Source organism: Tachypleus tridentatus, chromosome 5, assembly GCF_004210375.1.
Source record: "Tachypleus tridentatus isolate NWPU-2018 chromosome 5, ASM421037v1, whole genome shotgun sequence".
Lineage (NCBI taxonomy): Eukaryota > Metazoa > Arthropoda > Merostomata > Xiphosura > Limulidae > Tachypleus > Tachypleus tridentatus.
Genome location: NC_134829.1, coordinates 18,314,573 through 18,331,216, shown reverse-complemented (window position 1 = coordinate 18,331,216; position 16,644 = coordinate 18,314,573). Strand labels below are relative to the sequence as shown.

Below are 16,644 nucleotides of genomic sequence, written 5' to 3'. Positions count from 1 at the left end.
AGAGGAAGGTTGAACCATATTTTTGTGTATAAGTAATAAAAGTTAGAAAGAAATAAGAACTAATAACATTAAATTGACCTTAAACAACATGGCTATGACGTACCTGTTCTAAATATACACAAAGTAACCTAGTTACGTTTGCTATCACGACAAATTCGACCTCTTCAACTCATATCTCGCTGGCTAACCCTAACAACCTACTCAACTTATACCTCGCTGACTAACCCTAACGACCTCTTCCACCTCTTGTAGGTAAAACACAAACCAAGTACAACGGTTTGACCATCGTATTAACCACATAATGATCAAAGGAGATTGAAACGTTGTTAATTGTGTTTAAAATATACTCTTGAAAACAAGAAACGCAAAAGGGATATTTTTGTTATTTTAAAGAGATATATGTGAAATAACGTTACAAGTTCAGAGTATGTGATGTAACATAACACGTGTTAAGGCACTGATTGTCAGACCAAAATGACAATAAATTTATGCTTTCGCCGTTCCAGTTTTCCAGATCAAACACCTTTTTCAATTGTCTGGTAATATAAAACAAAGTTTACGTGAATCTAAAATAAAATACATCTAACTTAACTATGGTAATATTAAATTGACCTTTTTTACAACTAGAATTTAATTCTTTTACTAAAGGTTTCATCTCCTAGGGGGAGTCACAGCGATATATCTGTGAACGTACAATGCTAGAACTCTGGTTTCAGTACCCGTGATGAGCAGAACACACGAAGCCCATTATGTTGCTTTATGCTTAAAGGTGAATTTTATAGACAAAAGAAAATTTTACAGTCAAAAGAACTACTCATACTGATTAATTTTGCAGGTTCACATTATTTATAACAAATATGTGCTAATAAATGAAACATAGAACTTGGTGCAATCCGAACGTTTTAGTGTTTACGCTTGCCGTTAGGAAAACCATTGTGACGCAATAGTTACCAAACAAACCGCCAACGCCAGCACGTTGAATGTAAATAAACATGACCAGTGCATACGGAGAAACAGAGGCGGAGTCTGTTTTGACTTTGTGTTCTGAACAGTGTTGAGTAGTGCCATATCAATTCGAACCTACTCTGAACGAACCTAGAACAGTTTCTTTTGACACAGATCTGAAAAGTTCTAGTGATGAGGACAGTTTCACGAGTGAGAGTAGCAGAACTGTGAGTGATACTGATAGCGCCCAGGCCGATTGCAAGACGGTCATACCTCCAGTGGAAGTATGGTAGGCCTAAGTCATGACAACAAATATGGTCTGTATTATTTCACGTACAATTTTAAGCATTTCGAAACCTGTCTGGTGTTTATAAATTATTGGCATCACAGACTGGGTTTTATTTGTTCATATTTTGCCGACTATGGTAACTAATACTCGGCCCTTCCACAATAATTGTACCGGGTATTTACGACTCGTGACAAAATGAATTTCAATTATACGTCATAATTCTGTCGATAAAATCAAACTAGATGTAGCAGTCTGAATAGTTAATTTAATATTTACCATAAATGTATAATTTAGATGACATATTCCGTATGTTTGTACAAGGTATAGGTGTGGTTTATGCGAGCAGATGCCAACCGGGAGATAGTGCGTTTATTGTCGCTCATACGATAAATGTGTCAAACCGATTAAAAGATGAAGAGTGCATTACCCAGACTCGAGGCTTTGATGGAAATTGCCTGAATATCGATGTCTTGGAAGCATCATACTATGAATTTGTTGACTTGAATGGTCCCTTCGGTGATGAGGTAATCACGAGTGTGTATTTTTAAAGATGCAGTTAAACCTAAAATAGTATATTTGAGTTTAACCTACAATTAAAGACACTGTTTATCCAAAACTATGATCCAACTTAGTCATCTCAAGTGTATCAATATTTTCAAAGCCCAATGAGATGTTTGTTTCAGTTGCACATATTTCTTGATTTCAAGTTTTTCTACCTATCATCAGTATAATTTTGATGTTAATAATATTATTTTGCAAGCTGACTGATTTGAAAATATTATCCACATATTTATGAAATGGTCAAGTATGGATTCAAAACAATATCTATAGAATTTTAAAATAGCTTGGAGAGAAGAGTGACTTTCTACTAAGGTTATAAGTTTGTAATTTTGCATTTTCAGGCTATATAGATACTTAGCTTATCGCAGATTTTTCAGGTGGATATGGAAGAGACTAAGAAAACTGAATAGAGTCATTTTACCAGCCTGTGTAGTCAGCAAAATTAGGAGTTTGTTCTTTTCGTGATGGTAAGTGATGGTTTCAGAGGGGTGGAACCTGTACGCTGCAGGCTGAGATCAGTCCTCAGATCTACATGAGGAAAGATGGTGAGGACGATCTTGTCTTCTGCCGACGGTATTTTTCAGTCTCAACCTGCCTGGCTTAAAACCCACGGAATTCAAAACAGTGGAATCCGACATAAAACATGAGCGTTCAAAATGATCTTGACAAAGCTTTGCATGGTGTGAAGGAGTCCAGTTCTTCTTATCGACCATCGCACCCACAGTCGCCACCTTGGTGGTTCCTTCTCCTTGCACGGAAACGAAAAGAAGCTTTTGCCCGATGTCGAACCGTTTTTACAACCATAAGCAATGCAGTAAACCACGTTATCATAAAACAAACATAAAGTACCAATATCAAGACAAAAAATAGTCTCACAAAGTATGAAATCCAAAAAAGCACCAATAGATTTACATAAAACACCAGCACTGAAAGGAACACAATGGTCGGCGCGCAACGAAGCGTGTTTGGCAACTATTACGTCATAGTTGTAAAACGTCACGGAAACAGCCGAACGACCGAGAGGTACTTAAGTTCGAAAACCCGCATAATTTGTTTCATTTTGTACTGAAAAACTAAAGTGTTTAAAATATGGCAACCACACAGGAATTATATCTATCCAAAGTACAGTTTCTGTGCTATCCGTCCCCAATTTAGCACTGTAAGACTAGAGGGAAGGCAGCTAGTTATCACCACCCACTGCCAACTGTTGGGCTACTCTTTTACCAACGAATAGTGGGATTGACCGTAACATTATGACGCTCCCACGGCTGAAAGGGCGAGCATGTTTGGCGCGACGGGGATGCGAACTCGCAACCCTCAGATTACGAGTCGCACGCCATAACACGCTTGGCCATGCCGGGCCATTTCTTAATGGTAAAAGTACCAACTCGGTATGTTTTTAATTGAATTATTCAACATGCAATTATAAAGAAAATGTAAATTATATTTAAATTAATTGTCTCAAGAGTAATTTACACCTTTAGTTTACAATTATTTCAGATAATAATTTAAAACTTTCTTTTGCTCAAGCTAAAACAATTTAACTTAATAATATGAAACAAGTGCAAATCTTTTTTGTTTCAAATACAAAAATTGTCTTCTGTTTATTTGTTTGTAACCGAGTACACATTTCATACGATTTAATAGTTTTCAATTATCATTGGACATTGTTTCATGGCTTTTACATCGTTATTTATTGAAACTCTTTTTGATGTAAGTATTCTTGGTGATCTATATTTGGAAATAATAAATCGTCAATAATAGTTGATATGACACATTATTATTAGGACTATAGAATGTTTAACACTAATGTTCTTTATCTAGTCACCTGAGGATTTTCAAGAATTAAAGGAGTAAGTAGCAATGGTATTTAAACCACGTTATGTTCGTCAGATAATAGGCCTATTCTTAATGCTTTATAACAAGTAAATTAATTGTATATAATCATGCTTTTTCACTTAAAAGCTTAACAAATAAACTGTTCAGTTAAAGATTAAATTTCAATAGTAAAATAATTTTTGTACAATGAAGATTGCTAAATTAACATTCGAATTTCAGCCATTTGCGACATATTTAAAAAAAAAACACTAGTCAGACATTGTGATATATGTCTATGTAAAACACTAATTATTTAGATGATTTAATTTCAATATTGATGGAATTTTTGTTCACTTTTTTAATTCAACTCATTTTAATACGTGGGCCAACAGCAAAAAAAGTAATGATCACAGAAAGTAAGGCTTGCACGTCAGTGAAACACACTTTATATTAATATATGTTAATAAAACTAAAATCAAATTATTTCATAAAACATATTTCTGAAATATCTGTTTCACGAATTCAGTTTTTAAACTCATTGTCATAGGATACACAGAAGCTTCAAGAATAAGTATTTTATAATGGAAAAGCTTACAGGAATATAAAAATTTTGTACGACTTTCAGTCATTAGTAATAAGATTACTAAATCATGAGTATTGAACTTGTGACAAGCTGATGAAATGTAGACTTTTATTGATATGGTAAAACATGCAGTCTCTACAGTATTCGCCTGAAACAAAATAAAATAACAACTCAACCTTTAAAATACCCTTAAGCTTTTGATAAACATTAAATAAATATCGAGTAAAGAGAAATATTTCAATGATAAAGTTAGTAATATCTCAGATTTTTTAATTTGAAAAGATTATTTGTAACCTTAACTTTCATATAATTTTCTTTGCTTTTAGTGAATATAAAACTCTTCTAATTCTCCTGATTGAATCTGCTTTCTAAGCACCTGATATTCTGCTTCTGGTTGTAATGTTAACCTCATCTATACACATGAACCAAAATAACACGTTTTTCTATTCTAATTTGCTTTCACGTTTCATTAGCTCTTCTATTTTTTCAACACGTATTTATTCATGAATTCCTTACACAATTTGATCTAGAAATGAAAAAAACAACAAAACGTGGTAGGTTAGTTATATGGATTAATAGTTTCATCATACACAATATCCTTCTCTAATTGTCGAGTCAAGCTGGCATTAAAAAATACGGGTGGGGTTGTTTGACAACATGCTGACCTACAATAACTTCTCTATATAAACGTTAGCGGAGGAATCGTGATCATGAACTTCAGTTGAGTATTTCCAGGCGCAAGTAATCTCAAGAAGTGGAATCTTACAAGAAATATAAACATGTTTTCCAAGGTATAGTTTAATAGACTTTTAATATAAACTTTAAAATTTTGCTTTACAATGTTCGTTTGTAAAATAAATAAAATACCAATATAAGGTCAAAAAAATCCTTAACAACGATTTTTTTTTCATTTTCACTAATGACTATCAATAGACTTTGATAAAAATCTTAAAAAAGTACAAATATTTTTAAAATGGCTTAACTAGGGATAACGTTTTATTGTAGTACAAATATTTTTTATCGCGAATATGCGTGAATATTAATTGGCCACCCAGAACAAATCATCCTAAAAAAACTTTAAGTTAAATATAAATGTGCGAAGCCTTTAGTTTTGATGTATGAAAAATCAACCGGAGAAACTATATCCATGTTACTTACTTTTTAAATATAACAACTACTAAAGTTTTCTATTAGAAGAAGGAAAATTGAATACACATTGACTTTAAAGCAGCAATAACTTTTATTTATAATTATCGTCTTAGGCCTTGATCTTGCTGTGTTTTGTCGCCATCTCGTTTACCGGATACCTTCCTGCCGCTGATCCTAGTTTCGTAGGTTTCATTTTTATTGATAGTTTTCCTAATACAGTTAAAACATATACTAAGCTTAATATTATCTTAAATTTATTAAGTTAACTGAAGTTTAGTGCAAGTAATCAAATAATGTACGACGTAGCTAAGCTTTAAAATGTATAAAAGAGAAGTATTATATTAAATATGAAATTTATGCATAGCTTTTAAGAAATAGGAAATTACATTCACTCTTATATTAGGGTATCAACGTCCCTATTCCATACGACACTGGTTACGATACCGTTGATGAGTATGGTACCAGACAGAGTCGTCAAGAGAGTGGAGATGGCAACGGTAGAGTCCAGGGTTCCTATGGCTACACTGACCCTTGGGGTACCTCCCGTCAGGTAAATTACTTAGCTGATGAAGGTGGTTTCCGTGCCTGGATCTCAACTAACGAGGCTGGAACCGCCAACCAGAATCCCGCTGATGTTGAAATCAACTCCCAGGCTGCTGCTCCTGCCCCTGCTGCTCCTATCCGTCCCGTTGTGAAAAAGGTGGTCGCTGCTCCAGCTTATGCCCCTCTTCCAGCCGTTCCCAAGGTTGCCGTAGCTGCTCCCGTCCTTAAGGCACCACTTCCTCTGCCTAGTAAATATCTCCAGGGCTGGGAGTAAAGACTTCCAAACTGGTTACTTTTCTAAACCACCGTTTTTCTTTCAGAAGAATACTTGTTAGACGTGCTAGCTTTGAATGTGCTATTGGTGTATTTTGCTTGTCATTCACATTGTAAACGCTATTATTTTTATAAATCGCAATGCTTGTTCTAGATGTATATCGCAGATATTAAAGCAATAGCTCAGTGTTTGTACATATATATATTTAATTGTATGTTTTGGTAGTAGTAATTTATTTCAATAAAAACAGAATGTCTTTGTTGCTAATAAACATATTGTTTGGATCAATTTTAATAACTGATAAGTACAGACAAAACTCTCTCATACTTGTGTCAAAATATAATATTTTATTTTACTTCTACAAAACACAAAATAAAACTCTTCACTAGAATGTGGAGAGCTTTATTTCGTCGAGAAAAATACGATCCGATGAAGGTGGTTTCCGTGCCGAGGTTAAAGAATCAATTTCATCGTACTGCTTGCTTGCGTTAAAACAAAGTATTTTAGGTATTAGAGCAATGGATCAGAATTTGTATATATTAGTATACATCAGTTGAAAATGTTTGTATGAACAAGTTTTTTAATTATAAAAGATTTAATGATGCGGTTGCTGCTAAAATCAGTTATTTCTTTAATCAACTTAATTTCACGATAGTTAAATAATGACATAACTCACTGGTAATTGTACACAATTTTTGTACTTTTATCAAAAGCTGGGTCCTTATTTTTATCTATTGAATATTGACTAACTATAAAGTTTTAAATAATCACTTTACCCTGTTTCTCAACTGTCTAGAATATTTTGGCATTGACTGGTATATAAAGGGGCCTGGCATGGCCTAGCGCTTTGTAATCTGAGGGTCGCGGGTTCGCGCCCGAGTCGCGCCAAACATGCTCGCCCTCCCAGCCGTGGGGGCGTTATAATGTGACGGTCAATCCCACTTTTCGTTAGTAAAAGAGTAGCCCTAGAGTTGGCGATGGGTGGTGATGACTAGCTGCCTTCCCTCTATTCTTACATTGCTAAATTAGGGACGGCTAGCACAGATAGCCCTCAAGTTGCTTTGTGCGAAATTCCAAAATAAACTAGAATATTTACACTACAAGTTTTATTTTTTGTTTAAATGCACATGTATCTTAAAAGATTCAAAGTACTTTTATAGTTTTGAAATATGCCAAAGTTTATTTTGAGAAATCTATAAATCAAAGTATAAGACGTATTTACGAGCATCATTAATACTAAGATAAATTTAGTTTAACGTAATGCAATATACGATTGTATAAGAAAATAAACTAGCCTCATCCAGTAGTTCGGTGGCGAGTCTAAAGTCTTCCACCACTAAAATTAGGGTTTTGATACTTGGAACGGGGACAAAAGAGATAGCTCAATGTGTAGCCTTTTGTTTAACAATAAACAAAACAAACACAAACAAGGAAAATAAACACTTTTTGTTAATTATGTGTTGCTCACAAAGGCATCTGTATATTAATTCTGTTTGTTTTGTGTTCTCCACTTCTAGGAGTTTTTAGGAAAATCTGTAAGCTTATAACGCTGAAAATCAGGTGTCGATATTCGTGGTTTGCACAGCACTAATAATTCATTATGTCGTTTTGTGCTGAGCTACAAACAAACAAACTGTTGTGTGCTTGAATTCTTGAGGCTTTCCAGTAAACACGATAACGACGACTAGATATTTTTCAGAGACCCGTCAAATTTCTTGTACTCGCTGTACTGTACGTTTTTTTTTCTCTACGTATTGTCTATATTAGATATTTCTCCTTCTAAATAATGCCTATGTTAGAGTATTTAGCTACTTTTGTTTGCATTAATCGAACGGCGCTGTCATACGACGTCATGTATTTTAATTAATGTATACCAAAGAGCTAATCACATACCTTTTCTTTCCAGTTATTCTTATACCAAGTCAACACATTATTATCGTCACATTGTGTTCTTCACTTGGACTTTCTCTTGAAAAACCTTTTCAAACAAACAGTTGTTATTAAAAACACCTTTTCTTATATCTTTTGTTGACTGACTATTTTACTAGTGTTTTGTACTTTTATTTTTTAAATGTAAGTTTCTCTGATTATACACCTTATACGATTTTGCCTATATTTTGACTCTTTTCCTCACCAGGCTCGGAACGTAATCTCAGAGTCGTGAGTTCGAATCCCTGTTACACCAAACATGCTCTCTCTTTTAGCCGTGGGGGCGTTATAATGAGACGATCAATCCCACTATTCGTTAATAAAAGAGTAGCCCAAGAGTTGGCGGTGGGTAGCGATGCCTAGCTGCCTTCCCTCTAGTATTACACTATTAAATTAGGGACGGTTAGCGCAGATATTCCTCGTGCAGCTTTGCGCGAAATTAAAAACAAAGAATTAATTTTCCTAACCTACATTTTTTAAGTCTATAGTAATTTATAACTTGTGTACAGAAACCATTTCTGCATTTTCTAATCAATTTACTATTTGGAAGTTTTTCTTTCCACTTTGCTGCTAGCATTGAAACCTGAACTAAGTTTGTTAAACACGTACTGTTTTATTCATTTTACTCTTAACTTATGCTACTTATCAAGCAATGCTTTGACAAGTCATTTAATTTAATTAATGATTAGTATTAATAAATCATAAATCTCACGCTGGTACAGCATTAAGTCTACTGATAAAGAACGCTAGACTCAGGGATACGATTCCTCTCGGTGGACTCAGAAGATAATCCGATGTGGGTGTGCTATAAGAAAACACACACACACATACGTAAAAAATTATCTACGCCATCTCAGGTATTTTCTAACGGATTTACTGTTATATATTTATTTTGATACTGATCTTTGTTTCAGGTCAATGTGTTTAGAAATGCACGTAACTTATACTGTGAAATGTGTATTGCAAAAATTCCCGCATATTCGGTAAATTTGTAGAATATTCTCAAGTGTAAGAATCAACAATATATGTTTTACTAAAGCACTAGCATATCATCAGTACTGTTGTCTCAGCTAAAAGTTTTAAAAACTCTCCTCTCAAGCTAACAAAAGGAAGATATCGTGAATACATTAAAAATTTAGGATTATCTTACTTTGACTTACAAGAACAATACTAAAAGGTATAGTCTTAATTTTTTTATTCTTGTTCTGAGTTTCTTTGAGAATTTTGTTAGTAAATTAAATAAGATGCATACTTTCTACTTCGTAGCTCTGCCGCTTCGGTAACTGTTGTTTTTGGAATTTCGCACAAAGCTACTCGAGGGCTATCTGTGCTAGCCGTCCCTAATTTAGCAGTGTAAGACTAGAGGAAAGGCAGCTAGTCATCACCACCCACCGCCAACTCTTGGGCTACTCTTTTACCAACAAATAGTGGGATTGACCGTCACATATAACGCTCCCACGGCTGGGAGGGCGAGAATGTTTGGCACGACTCGGGCGCGAACCCGCGACCCTCAGATTACGAAGCGCACGCCTTAACGCGCTAGGCCATGCCAGGCCCATTTCGGTAACAAGCTGGGATTTAAACATTAAAACGAGGTATGTTTTTAGAATGTCACTTTCAATTAAATACGTAGCTTCTATCCATTCAGGTGTTGGGTAAGAAGGCCCACAATTCGAAAAGTAGTAATCCGAATATACTGATCAAAAAGATGGTGCGTAACCTGAGCCCGGCATGGCCAGGTGGGTTAAGGCGTTTGACTCGTAATCACAGGGTCACGGTTCCAATCCCCGTCGCACCAAACATGCTTGCTCTTTCAGCTGTGTGGTCGTTATAAAGCCACGGTCAATCCCACTATTCGTTGGTAAAAGAGTAGTCCAAGAGTTGGCGGTGGGTGGTGATGACTAGCTGACTTCCCCTAGTCTTACACTGCTAAATTAGGGACAGCTAGCTCAGATATCCCTCGTGTAGCTTTGCGCAAAATAAAAAAAAAAACAAAACAAAAACAGCATAACCTGATTGCTTAGTCCTGGAGCACTTCTGATGTTTTTAGAACCAACACAACCCGCTACAAGTGTTAAACCTTCTACTTCAAGTTCAGTCTTAGCATTGATTTCCTATTCCATGGCGCTACAAATATTCCTCAAAAACACCTGAAGGTAATTATCGTTATAATCACTATTAGACTGAGCAGGTACTTCTTTCATCTTAGCTTGTTCACACATTTATACTGACATGAAATATCCCCTCTACTATTAGAACGAAAACGTTCAGAGGATAAACCTGAATGTTTTAATATCAGTTGACAATAGTTGATAGTAGATAATTGTTATATTGCTCAAATTCACGAATTTATGAAAAAAAATTTTCAAGATAATCACGGGCAATTCTACATGTCAAGATATAGTATATTATCTATTTTTTCTCCAGATACTTAGACATGCTTTTCAAACTGTTAACTGATATCAAGAAACCATCCTGAAATGGAAGTCTTGCATACTTTCCACCACTTGATATGCAGTATTCAATGTTTCATTTTATATCATAAACGAATACCACAAGCAGTTGTAACATGTTTCTTATTATCATTATCCATTTTGAAGCTCATTATGTTAAAGCAGTTTGTTAATCATCTCAATAACTCTATTTAAGTTGGTAACTCAAAAAAGTGATACCAGATAGGCTTAACAATGCTATATCGTAAGTATGGTACTAATAGGTCAGACGTGCAATATGTGCAATACAAATCAAAATCTCAAGCACATTGCAAGCAGCAGGTAAACAAAACTTTATAAACACTTTATACACACTGTTGAGTAGTAAACAAACCAACTGTAGTGTAACAAGCTATTAAAGGACTTTCGAAAGTCTATAGAGTAAAATCAAATTTTTCACGAAATCACAAATGTATCCAAGCTGTTGGAAGTCAACAGCCAAACTTCCCAGGTAAAATTACAAATTTATATTTTCCAGAAACACCTAAAAACAACATCTTAAACGATTTTTTCAAAGAATTTTCTCACAAAACCATCAACATAATTTCACAAAACAGAAAACTAAAAAACAACCTTACAAAAAGAGATTAATTCCATTAAAAACCTAAAACAAGACAAAAACATAAAAATTCTAAAAGCAGATAAAAGTAACGCTATATTCATAATGAACACGAATGAATACATCCAAAAAACGAATAACATCCTATCAGACACGAACAAATTTAAACCAATACACACAAATCCAACAAAGACACATAGACGCAACTGGACAAATTACTACTACAAATGAAAAAAGCCAACACAATTTCACAAACACTTTAATCCTACCTACGTAAAACCGACTCACGCACACCGCAAATATACGGCATCCCCAAACCTCATAAACCAGATTGTCCATTACGACCAATAATGTCTACATATGAATCGTTTAATTACAATCTTGGTAAATACATAGCATGGGCATTCTCCAAATATGTAACATCAGCCAGCTCATTCATCAAAGACTCTTTTAATTTCAAGTCTAATCTAAATCAACTTAATCATAAAGCCTTAATGGCCAGTTTCGATGTTATATCCCTCTTCACAGAAGTTCCAACCACTGAAGCCTGCAAGATAGCCTTAGAACTCTATATCCGAGATCCCAACCCAACTATAGACATTCCCAGCAACCAATTAGCAACCCTCAAAGAATTCACCACGATAAAGACAAACTTCATGTTCAACAACCACAACTATATACAAACAAATGGCCTAAGCATGGGTAACCCAGTATCACCAGTTCTAGCCAATATTTTTATGACACAAGTTGAAACACAAGCAATTAACACAGCATTACATCCACCACTACACTGGTTGCGGGATTCACATCTACAGAACACATACTTAATTTTTTCAATCACATTAACTCTATACATCCCAACATTAACTTTACATGTGAACAGGAAGAAAGCAATCAAATATCATTTCTTAACCTCAAAATTACAAGAACTGACACACAATTCAAAACAGAAATCCACCGAAAAATCACCTATACTGGACTATACATTCCTTGGGACTCAGCACATGAAACAAAACAAAAACTCAACATACTAAGAAACCAAATAAACACAGCCACAAAACTATGCTCACCAGATAAAATTAACGATGAATTAGACAAAATAAAACAATACTTCATCAACATCAATAAGTTTCCTCCACAAACCGTAGAAAACATTATACGTACACACCTAGACAGAAAGCAAAATCAACCAACTAAAGTAAATATATCTCACGAATCAAAAAATCACGAAACCATATACTGCTGTATACCATATATTCCTGACATCAACAAACAAATGACCAACATTTGGCAAAAATTAGTAACAAAATATGACATTCCAGTTAATACCAAATTTATTCAAAAACCAGGCACAAAACTGAGGTCTATACTATGTAAAAACTACACTGACAAACACCACACCAACATTATTTATAAAATACAATGTGATAACTGCCACGACTTCTATATTGGAGAAACAAGTAGAAAAATGGAAACCAGATTCAAAGAACATAAAAAGTCACCTTCACACGTTTTCGAACACTGCAAGTCAAATAAACACAACGTAACCATAGAAAACACTCAAATACTAAATAAAGAAACAAACATAAACAAACGCAAAATTAAAGAAGCCTTACATATACAACAACTTAAACCCAAAATAAACCAATATAAAGGAACGCCTTTATACCTATATTAATATAATAAATAAATAAAATTATATATTCAAACATCTAATACCGCCCTCTACATTCCGACACTCAGTTACACAACCCCTTTCAAACATGTGGTCAGCTTCCGGCCAGTTACCTCTTTCTCTGTGAACCTGACGACGACCGAAGAAGGTCGAAACGTTGTTCGCTCTTCTATGTAAAATATTTTCTCAGCCCGAACGAGCCGTTTTTGCATATACATTTCTCAACAAGTGGGTTTCTCGACATCACGTATCTGTATTTGGTGGCTGAAAAAAGTTTACAACAGAGAAATTTACCTGTCTACACTCTTCGTTTTGTTCGAACAATTACGAAGTTACAAAAAAACACACGCAGTTAAAATGAGAAGAACAACGGTCACGCCCACTTTAATGTTGCGCTGTGTAAAAAAAAACACCAATTATTTTCATGTTATCCATCCATTTCTATCTTATTTCCTTATTTTTTGTTTTCAGGTTATCCATCCATTCCTATCCTATTTCCTCATTTTTTGTTTTCAGGTTGTCCATCCATTCCTATCTTATTTCCTTATTTTTTGTTTTCAGGTTATCCGTCTATTCCTATTTTATTTCCTTATATTTTGATGTTCCCATTTCTACTTCATTTTTATTTTAGAATTTTTTACACCTGTGAAAATAAATATTTTCACTATCGTAGTTGTGTCCTACTTGTCACGACCCATTGCTGCAAAATACTTCCAAGATAATTTGCGCTGTATTTTAAGTTCTCCTTTAAGATTCTCTTTTAAAACATCAAAATCAATTTTCTTATAATAACTGTCACAATGCAGAATCAGTTAATAATGTAAAGAGAGTTTCTTCATCAGCTTTATCATAAGAGGAATGTCAGAAAATAAAACATTAGTTTCTGGTTGATTGGATAGGAGAAACTGGGATTTTCATTAAGCTCACTTTGCAGTCGGCGATTTTTTTCAACTTAAATCACATACACTAATTATAAAATAAAACCACGTTTCTCAACTGTTTTCATCACGTCCAAAAGAGTGCTTTTCCCGAAGATTTCATCAAACTGGAAGTACACTGGCTGTTTTCAGTTCATAATGTGACTTCTCGTCTGAGCCAAAATATGCTGTTAACAGGATCCAGACATCTTTACTTGCGTTACATACAAAACGTAAATTAACTTTCATTTCATGAAATAAAAGTGTGCAGAGCTTCTCAAAATCCGAGAGTAATGTTACAATGCTTCTCATGAATTGATTTGAGGTAGAAATTAATTCTGGTGTACAAGTACAGTGTTTGCTTGTTTTTTAATATATTAAGACAATACAGTGTGTAGCATTATAAACAAAGTATCCTGTACATTTTCTTCCAGACTGAAAGGACGCTTAAAGCAAAATCGAGATATTTTTCCTACAAATAACCTGTCTCTTTCAGTAAAACAAAAAATTCTGTATTTGAAGTAAAAATAAACTCTCACATTCACATCAGATTTTTTTTCTACTTCTGTCAATTTATTTGCTGTTACCTTTTTTCCCTTCACTTTATAATTCTCAAAATATAAAATTTTGTTTGGAGGCGTAGTTTTCCTTTTCAAGCCATGTTAGTTAATTATATTTTGTTTTAAGCTTAACACGTGATCTCAAAACGTCAAAACAATTCGTATGTTTTTCAAAGTTTCTTTGTAATTGTTGTAGATTCATGCTTGTGAGTCTGGCTGCAAAGAAAAACAAAACTGACTTTTTACAATGTTCTTCTGTTATATACCATACATTTTGCTCTCAATTTTCTCTTTTTTGATTTCGGTTGCTATAGCGCCGAGTAAAAGTTTGATAATAAGCAAACTTTTTATAGTGGTACGTCAATTTCACGTTTCTGTTTCCGATCATGACTCATTAGCTTTACTTTTATATAAATAAAAAAATCGTCCTTCAAGAAATAGATAAAGCAACTCGAAACATTGAAACTGTCTGTTCGACGGAAAGCATAGGTCCAAGATCTGCTTTATTTTTAAGAAAACGATAAAAATATAATATCTTGTTTTGTAGATTTTCGAGTTTTACAACTTGGAATTGCATATTTTGGTATCGTGATATACATCACGATTTAAACTTTAAATAAAATAAACACATTTTAATAACCTGGAATGCTGATTCACTTAATACATAATGTAGCTTCGTAGTCACTTATTGCATTTATCAAATGACTATGTACATTACTAAAAAAACAACAAAAACGATTGTCACCACTGACGTCGTTGTTCGACAAGTAAAAGAAAACTTTCCCCCGTAGGAGCTGCACTCGAACTTATTACAGCTTGTTTGTAAAGGTCTTGCTCACAAGCTAGCGGGACAAAACGTGGCACACGTGCTTAGGCGCCAGGGATGTGTCCTAAATGATTTGTTATCGGGTTAAAACCTCCCTTGCAGTAATTTTGAAATTAAATAAGGATAATGAGTTTATTTCTACGTGCTTTCTTTCATCTTTCTTTCCCCCCCCCCTCGAATGTTCCGAGGTTTTTAACTCTGAGCAGAATCACACAGTTCATGGCTAGAAACGTCAACCAAATGTTTAAAATCAAACCGATCTACCAGCTTCAAGCCTCTTGGCCAATAACCTACTTTTCACTTGCGGGATGAAGGGAAACAAATAGTTTCCTAATATTCTCGGTTGTCCTTCCCATTTTGGATGATGCTGAACTGAAATTTCTGTGAAGTCGACGACCAGTGAAAAGTCATACTTTGAACTCGCGAGTATTAGTTCAACTAATATCTTAGCTGAAAGAAGTGGGTTTTATTTTGTACGATATGTTTTAAGATACTTCGCATTAATAAGTTTTGGTATTGGCAGAACTTATCACCTTTAGATTTTTATTTGAATCATCTAAAGAAATGGAACATTGAATAGTATTTAGTAAAAAGCTAGAATGATATGAAACGATTCCATATCCATTATAGGGTACATATTAATTGCTCAGTTGTTTATCTTCAAATATACACCTAATAACGTCGATTCTATTTGCCCTTTCCACTTAGAATCAGACCACAATCTATAAACGTTTAAAATCAAATAATGTAGTAAAATTAGTAAATAAACAATACAACCTTTAGAATGATTGTAAATTATAACATCTCGTTATTTATTTCTGACACCACAATTGTATTTTAAACATTTCAGTAAATATCATCAAAATCTGAGGTGACCTGATTTTCTCTTTATAATTATATGTATTAATTATGAGTTCCATATCGTTGGGTTAAAATTATCTTATATGTTATCCTCTTTTAATACAGAAAAAGGTAAGCTGTGTTAGTTAATAATACCAAGTTTAACATCTGCTAACATTGGAGAGTGGATCTTTTACATTGGTATTTGTTTTATTATGTTAACCTGTGTTAAAAATTTAAAACTGTAGCTCATTCAAGCCACATAAACTTGTATTAATTAAGAAAAATATTTTAAATCTAGTATCTTCTTGTTTCACATATTGTCTTTACTCTCTAGTTTGTTCGTACAAATGATGAACAAATTCCATATTATTTATTCTTTTAGATGTTCATTACATCTTATTTTATAAAATTAATAGTGTTGCTAGTTTATATACCTCAATTATCGAACAACAGTTAAAACTTCAATGATATTTTTATAACACACTTTCTTAAGTTATCTCAAAGAACTTATACTGGTTAATTAAAGACTGTAAATTTGAATATTAAATATATTTTTATGTCCTAAAGTTTAGAACGTTACCCATTAAACATATATCGTTCCCTATCAATTAAGTAATGTTGAACCATGTAGCGTATTTTACATTCTTAACTGTTACGAAGCACATGTTATACGAACATTGG

At 33.9% G+C, this 16,644-nt stretch overlaps 1 protein-coding gene across 1 annotated transcript; it reads left to right on the top strand.

Moving 5' to 3' along the window:
- The first annotated feature begins 4,871 nt into the window (after window positions 1-4,871).
- Window positions 4,872-6,400, top strand: LOC143250636 (cuticle protein 16.8-like). The gene is made up of 3 exons (XM_076501497.1): window positions 4,872-4,987; window positions 5,459-5,527; window positions 5,749-6,400. Exons 1-3 carry the CDS (start codon window positions 4,976-4,978, stop codon window positions 6,160-6,162), a joined length of 495 nt encoding a protein of 164 aa, XP_076357612.1. The 5' UTR covers window positions 4,872-4,975; the 3' UTR covers window positions 6,163-6,400.
- Window positions 6,401-16,644: the final 10,244 nt, after the last annotated feature.